This window comes from Barbatula barbatula, assembly GCF_947034865.1.
Source record: "Barbatula barbatula genome assembly, chromosome: 1".
NCBI classification, from domain to species: domain Eukaryota; kingdom Metazoa; phylum Chordata; class Actinopteri; order Cypriniformes; family Nemacheilidae; genus Barbatula; species Barbatula barbatula.
In genome coordinates this window covers 8,999,165-9,007,447 of record NC_136766.1, presented here as the reverse complement: position 1 = coordinate 9,007,447, position 8,283 = coordinate 8,999,165, and the positions used below count along the sequence as shown (strand labels likewise).

General features: G+C 39.6%; 1 protein-coding gene across 2 annotated transcripts; it reads left to right on the top strand.

Moving 5' to 3' along the window:
* Positions 1 to 7,910, top strand: htra3b (HtrA serine peptidase 3b). Of its 2 annotated transcripts, none has more exons than XM_079449154.1 (9): positions 1 to 546; positions 4,756 to 4,855; positions 5,769 to 5,994; positions 6,106 to 6,300; positions 6,390 to 6,422; positions 6,511 to 6,625; positions 6,715 to 6,772; positions 6,866 to 6,961; positions 7,141 to 7,910. In XM_079449154.1, exons 1-9 carry the CDS (start codon positions 135 to 137, stop codon positions 7,307 to 7,309), a joined length of 1,404 nt encoding a protein of 467 aa, XP_079305280.1. In that variant the 5' UTR covers positions 1 to 134; the 3' UTR covers positions 7,310 to 7,910. The 2 variants fall into 2 exon arrangements, with proteins under 2 accessions (XP_079305280.1, XP_079305281.1); XM_079449155.1 differs by having other exon boundaries at positions 7 to 546; positions 5,871 to 5,994.
* Positions 7,911 to 8,283: the final 373 nt, after the last annotated feature.

Here is an 8,283-nt window from a genome sequence, read left to right as displayed (position 1 = left end):
CGAAGAAAACCTCACAGCTCATCGTGACATCGCTTTTGCGCTGGAAAGCATATGCGTCATGGTGATCTCCAAAGGACACTGACCGGCAAAACGTTTCGCTTTTAAGCTTTAAACTACCTCCATTTAAAACAAAAATGCATCTCCTTGTCTATGTATCAGTGTTGTTTTGCTTAAAATACGTGGTCGCGGATACTAAAGCAAAGTGTCCAGAGCGCTGCGATGTGAGCATGTGCCCTAGTCCGAGCTGTCCGAGTGGTTATGTTCCCGATCGCTGCAACTGCTGTCTGGTGTGCGCGCAGGGCGAGGGCGATCCCTGCGGCCGTAAAGACGATCTGCCCTGCGGGGACGGGCTGGAGTGCAAGCATCCTTCTGGAAAGAGGCTGTCCAAAGGCGTATGTCATTGCCGGTACAGAAGTAAAGTGTGCGGTAGTGATGGCAACTCGTACGGTAACATCTGCCAGCTGAAAGCCGCGAGCAGGAAAGCGCTGCAGCAAGGTCTGACCGGAGTCTCCAACTTACACAAAGGACCCTGTAAAACTGACCAAGGTATGTTATTTGTGTATTAAACCAAAAAAAGGAGGATGCATTTTAAAATGCTAAAGCATTTGTTATAATAAACATATAGTAGTAGCCTACCATCTAAAGTTTAAGGTCACTTCAATACATTTTCTTGTGATCCTCAAAGAGCAGTTCACCCAAAAATACTCACCCTCAAGTTGTTCCAAGCTGCTTGTAACCAAACAGTTCTTGGACACTACTGACTACCACATAGGAAAATGTATTTATACATGTATTTTTTCTGTTGAACACAAAATAAGATATTTTGAAGAATGTAGGAAAGCAAAACCTTAGGGGGCTTAAATATTTTCCTACTATGGTAGTCAATGGTGGCCAAGACTGTTTGGTTACATTTTCCCAAACATCTTGCTCTGTCTTCATCAGAAAAAATAAATGTATACAGATTTGAAACAACTCGAGGGTGACTAAATGATGAAAGGATTTATTTTTGGGTCTTTGATCTTAATGTGCATGCTTATTTTGTTTGACGAAATATGTGTATGAAAGACGTGTGTTAACATACACATTTCTTGCATTGCAAAACGACCATATCATTTAAAAAATGTTTTAGTATCAATGGCTTGGACCAAATAATACTGAAATAAAAGCAGCCAGAAAGAGCCCAAAATAGATGGGAACTTATTCAACGCTGTTTAAAAAACTTTCCAGGGTTGAAACCTCAAGACGCTTGATATAATGCTAAAAACATTTCTGTAGTTTCTATGCAAAGGCTGTCTTCTTTAAAGATGTTCAAAAATGTAACATAGTTTTGTGAATTACTATTATTAATTCATAATTTACTATTATTCTAATATGTGAAAAAATATATTTGTTATAAAGCCTCCACAGAGACGGACTCTTAAGTTGAAATCATTATTATGGTAACAGTTCAGCTCTATCTAGTAGTCAGTGTTGACGTAGCGCTGTATCCTACTCCGGCAGTCGGCTGGGGCAGAAGTTTTATATTTCATATTTAAGTTTATGTTTTGATCGTCTTGCAAGTGTATCATCAAGACTAAACGAATACCTCTGCCTGTGAGGATACAGTGTGATTGTTGAGATTCAGGACATTCATCTGCCTCCAATACAGTACATGAAACTTACCAACCTGTCTCTTCGTTATTCCTGCTCTGACCGGCACCCAGGGGGATTTACTCAATTTCATGCCATCAAACCTAACCTCTACAACAATATTAAATAAAGAATAAGCAAGGGTCAAAAGGTCACATCCGCATCTGAATCCATGCATGAGAGGCATCTCATAGACTTCTTTTTATACCAAGCCAAAGATATTTTCGTATTCTTTAACAAACACCTGTGGACATCAGTAGATTTAATAAGCATGCATAAATAAAGCCTTTTTACACTATTGAAAACCACCTACATTTTTTGACCTCCTTTTGTGTCCTCAAAATATTTTTCATCTCATAACAATTACAGAAACAACAACATAGTCCATTTTTGTCCACTAATATACATGTAGGTCAAATGATCACACACTCATTAGGGCCTTCACTGTCGCTAAACTGCAGGCAATTCAACTCCAATAGTAAAACCACCGTGAATGAGTCCATTATGTTACTGTAAGTGTGTCTCACCTTTTCCACATTCTGAATATAACACCATTGAACTCCTCTAAAGCTACTGTACCATCATTCTGTAACTCCACTGGTACGAGGATGGCCTTTGACAGACATTTTAACCAGTGGCCTTAAACTTGACATACAAATGGCATCTGCAGATTTCTCTGCAGATACATGAATGTTAGGAAACAGAGCTGCTTTGTGCTCTGTACACCAGCCATGATTTCCTGTGGGCTTCTCATTGGAGGTTGCCCTTATGCTCTGATCTCAGACAAGCCCTAGTTACCAACGCCCTATCTTTTATCGTTGATAGAAACACCCTTCAGATCAGCCATAAAATGTTATTTTTGAGGAGGAGGGTGGAGTGACCTAATGGAAATGGTAGCACGTCTCTGAAGACCTGTTATCTGTGAATGAGGTTACCAAGAAAGCGCTTCTGGTGGTGAGAAACATTTCTGGTGACTCCATCTGTGATTGATAGTGTTTCTGCACACAAAAATAAGAAAACTAGGTTTAAAGAGGCCAAAGTGGGAAAATTACCCATAGGTTACCGTTGACCTCTGATGCCATTGCCCACACTGCCGAATACAGTGTACATGACAATGAGTTCACTGTACTAAAATGGCCCCCACATTCACCAGATCTCAACCCAATAGAGCATCTTTGGGATGTGGTGGAACGGGAGCTTCGTGCCCTGGATGTGCATCCCAAAAATCTCCATCAACTGCAAGAAGCCATCCTATCAATATGGGCCAACATTTCTAAAGAATGCTTTCAGCACCTTGTTGAATCAAAGCCACGTAGAATTAAGACAGTTCTGTAGGCGGAAGGGGGTCAAACACAGTATTAGTATGGTATTCCTAATAATCCTTTAGGTGAGTGTATACTATTGTGCTATCAAGTCTAAGAAAACACTTTACATTGCAAACAGTGTATCAAGTATCCCAGTGTCTTATAAAGAGACTCTTTCCTCCAGACTGTGTGTTCAGCTGCTCTTCTGGGTGTCTGGTCTGCTCATCATTCCAGGCTGGAAAATGTGAACGAGGAAACTATTGAGAGTAGAAAAAACATTCATCTCCATGCCTGACGCTGAGTTCGGTGGCATTTCTCAATGTGAACACAGTTATTGTCAGAATTAATCCGGGGTAAATGGAATGAAATATGATCACGGCTCTGTGATGAATCCGTATCGGAATGTGCTTTTCTATGGGCTGTTTCATTTGATTAATGATGAACAATGGAGTGTGATTTATTGCATGCTTTCCGTGATCTCAAACGCATTCAAACAACAAATTAGTTTTGAGCCAGTTTTTATTTCTGTCATCTATAATATCTGCAGTATGCACAAGACACTAAAAGTAGTAACATTATTTTGTTATACTGGATAATGACATTCCCCAGTATCTATAGTCGTGGCTAAACCTGATGTCCAACTTTTGAAAAATTGACACCTTTTACAAGGTGTATTCAAAGTGTTGCATGCATATTGCATAGTTGTGCTTGGAATGTAAACTGAAGCTCAGCTTTGAGGAAAAATGTAGGGAGGCTTGGCCAGAAATAACATACAACACATGCACAAAGCTAATTGAGTCAAGACTCAGACAAATGGCCACAAAATACTAGTACAAGAGAGGATCAACAAATATTAATAAATGATAAAGTTATCATCAATGTGTGCTTTATATCCTGTGAGCCTTTTTGTTTTACTTTTCTTTTTGTAGATATTAGAATAAAACCCATGTTCCTTGATATGCTGTAATTTGACTTTTGCCAAATAATTTTGTCCAATAAAAGTTTCGTTTTTGGACAATGTTTTACCATGTATACCTCATATTTGATCATTTAATCAAAGAGGATAGGGGCATTCAATGTTAATATTGTCCAAATATGCTCTGCCTGGACATAACTTTGTCCACTATTGCACATAACAAAGAGCCAAGCTAATGGATGTCGGGTTGGTGATGCTGTACCAGCCGTGCCAGAAATGCAATTGTCCAATGTTGCCAAGGCTTATGGGGTTATTTGCAATGCAAAACAGAAAATTCTCTATCGAAGGCAGATTTGCTTAATTTACCTCAAAATCAGAGACAGAAAGCCATCCAGACTGGAGGCATTTTAGGTTAGTAGGACAGTCAGGCTGTGTGTGTGTCGGTCACAGGAAACAGCAAACAGCAGTTCAGTGAAAAAACACCCAGATATTTGCAGAAAATAACATGCCCTAAATACTTAAACTTTACTGAACACAGCACTTTATTCTCTCACACACACACGCACGCACGCACGCAAGCATAAAAACCACCCACTGATTTTAGACCCAATTACAGAGCAACATTTCCTGTGTTTGGAAAGACTTTTCTACAACTGTCATCATTCCATGCCATCTGGGTCTGAAGGGAAGTATTAACACATGGCATGCTTGCTAATAATGTGTTCCTGTAGACTGGTAATGCCAAGGTCATGGGTCTGATTCCCAGACAGCGCACATGCTCATAATATGCACTGCTTCAATGGAGATGATGCTATGTTTAGGCAGCTATAGGCTACTTTTGATCCGACTATAGGAATATCTCAGACTGTCATAAAGTAACATAAGTAATTCTTTCTGCTAGTACAGGTCCCACACATCCCAGCAGCCCAAGGTACAAATTTAACTTCATTGCTGACGTGGTGGAGAAGATTGCCCCTGCTGTGGTGCACATTGAGCTGTTCCTCAAGTGGGTCCAACACCATAACCCAAACACTTTCAATGTAACAACTTTCTGTACCGTGTTTTAGACAGTGAGGAGGGAATGTGAGGACATGAGGAAGGTGCTTTGTTAACATAGCTGTGTGAGAGCAACTGATGTCTGAAGTTCAAATGAACGCATGCACTGTTCAGTTCATACTGTTAAAGGATTAGTTCACCCAAAAATGAAAATTCTGTCATCATTTCCCCACCCTCAAGTTGTTCCAAACTTGTATAAAGTGTGTGGTCAGGCTGAACACAAAGAAAGGTATTTGGAAGAATGTTTGTAACCAAAAAGGAAAAAACGAATATGCTGGACAATAGTGCCCCAAAACAGTTTGGTTCCAAACATTCTTCCAAAAATCCTCTTTTGTGGTCAACAGAACAAAGAAATGAATACAGGTTTGGACAGAATTTTAATTTTTGAGTGAACTATCCCTTAAATTATTGAAACTTGACATAACAATGTGCAAAAGCCAGTCGATTGAATAACAAACACCATGTTTAGAACACCTTTAAATCATTTAAGTATCTTCATTATTGCTTTTAACCCTTGTGTGGTGTTCAGGTCTGTTCAAAGATATTTTCATGAATAATATGAATAATTGCTTTTTGATCCTCAGACATTTAAATTATTTAAGATAAACACGTTTTCCTTTCATACGTATCCCTTGTTTTTATTTTAAGTACACCTGATTTAACAAAGATTAATGAGAATAGTTTGCTGTCTATGTTGCTTTTAATTGAGATAGAAACATACGTTAAGTGTTTGTATATCAAATGTGCGGCTGTATTGATTAAAGAGCCAAATAACACCTTGCAAGGGTTAAAAATGTGTAGACAGTTACACCTAGTGTATAAACCATATGATGATAACTTAATTTGTCACTTTTGACCTCTAGTCATCCCCTATTCGGCCGGACAGTTCCACTATCGAGTGGATCAGGCTTTGTAATGTCAGAGACAGGCCTGATTGTGACCAATGCCCATGTGGTGTCCTCCAGCACCGCGCCCGTGTCGGGTCGCCAGGGACTCAAAGTACAGATGCGTGATGGAGATGTGTATGAGGCCACTATCAAAGACATCGATAAGAAGTCTGACATCGCCACTATCAAAATCAACCCACAGGTAACACAGCTAACTCTTTAGTATTTAACCTGTTGCTTAAATACTCTGAAACCTATAAAAAAGATCAGATTAAATGATATAATCAACGACCTGTTTCCACCACTTTTGCAGAAAAAGTTGCAGGTTTTATTACTGGGTCACTCCGCGGACCTGCGGCCGGGGGAGTTTGTGGTGGCCATTGGCAGCCCTTTTGCGCTGCAGAACACTGTGACGACGGGAATTGTCAGCACAGCACAGAGAGACGGGAAAGAACTCGGCCTCCGGGACTCAGATATGGACTACATCCAGACAGATGCTATCATCAATGTAAGACAACAGATGTTACCAATCTTTCTCGATCTTAAACCATATAGATGTGGTATGAAAATAATATAAGCTAAACATTTCTTTTTCAGTATGGGAACTCAGGTGGACCGCTTGTCAACTTGGTAATTATTTTCTCTCGCTAACATTAGACTGAATACTGAAACACATCAATCTGTATTCAACAGTTCCTTTAAATTGATATTTTGCAAGGATGGAGAGGTTATTGGTATTAACACCCTGAAGGTTGCTGCAGGAATCTCCTTTGCCATTCCATCAGACAGGATCACTCGCTTTTTAAATGATTCTCTGGGAAAGCAGAGCAAAGGTACATGGACGGTATAAACACGCTGACACTAAACGTGTGCTTTATTCTTGTTGGATTAAATGTCTTGACCCACCTGTCATGCGTTTCAGAGGTGAGATCAGTAAAGAAACGTTTCATTGGAATTCGAATGCTCACCATCACTGAAGCGTGAGTGTCCTCCACAGTTGAACACACAATAGATATGCATCACTGCCACTATGTGGGTGTATGTGAACGAGTCCTGTCTCGTGTCTCCTCCAGCCTCGTGGAAGAGCTGAGGCAGCAGAATCCAGATTTCCCTGATGTCAGCAGTGGGATCTATGTTCATGAGGTGGTTCCTCACTCCCCTGCTCAGAAGTAAGCATCCGCCAAACCAGATCCTCTGTAGGCTTTAATTATAGCTGGAACTCTTTGCAAAGCAGTTTATCTCAGCCTGTGTCTGGTTTACACCGCGGACACTGAAATCAAAGAGAAATGACGGAGACATTTATATTTTTTATGCAACTGATTCTTTTGTTGGTTTGAATGGATTTCAGAGGGGGCATCAGAGACGGTGACATCATCGTTAAGTTGAACGGAGAACCGCTGATGAGCACCAGTGACCTGAAGGAAGCGCTCAACAGAGACACGACCCTGCTGCTGGAAGTGCGCCGTGGCAACGACGACCTGCTCTTCAACATCGAGCCTGATGTCATCATGCAGTGATGTCATCATCTGCGAATGCAAACCATCCAGGACGATATTGGTTTAATCGTGTGCATTCAAGGCCAAAGGGAAGTCGGTGCATCATAAACACCAAAGATCTCTTGAACAAGCAGAGAGAAAGCTAACAATCAGGTCAAATCTCTGCAAAGAGAGTTTATTTGAAAAGCACTTCGTATAGTGACGTCTCTTGAAGCAGGTTTAAAGAGAAGACTGATTTATGAAAACTGGCAGTACTGTATTTTGTAAAGAAGACAAAGCTGGTGATATTTGTGCAGTTTTGCTTTTTTGAGATAACCGGTCAACCTAACCTAAACACTTAATATAATGAAGACTTGTTTCTCTTCCTCAAACTATCAATGCTGAATCTTTAAACCAGTGGCATGAATGAATTGCTGTGCAAGGATTTGTTCTTTTTTATATCAATTGATTTTTTTGAAATGTTTTTTTTATAAGCCGATAAAAAAACTTCATCTTCCGTTCACGTTTTGACAATCTGTAAAAAAAATAATTTGCAGATGTTTTTGTTTAATCCATTACACAATGATTATGGATTTTGACATTCAGCTGGATATATGAAATAAAGTTGAAAAGAATCACTCGGCATAGTAGTGGACGACAGTAAATTTAGTAATGTATGAATGAGTTATGTACAGTTAAAGTTTAGAGTTGTAAGTTAAAATCAGGTTTAGTGATTCAGTATTAGTCCTTATTTGGGCTAGAAATTCATGGATGAAATACTCCTCTGAATTTTCCAGCCCACAAAGCTTTTTCTAGATTTCTCGGAGTCTGCACGGGAAAATCCAGACATGACATACGGCTACATATTTTGAGAAGCAACAGATGATTTTTACAAATCCAGATTTTTCCTTGATGTTACCAGTAGAAGAAACGTTACTTGGCTAATTTAAATAAAGTTACTGTCCCATTCAACATATTGTTCATTTAATAAATTAACATACAACTAAATTCACCTA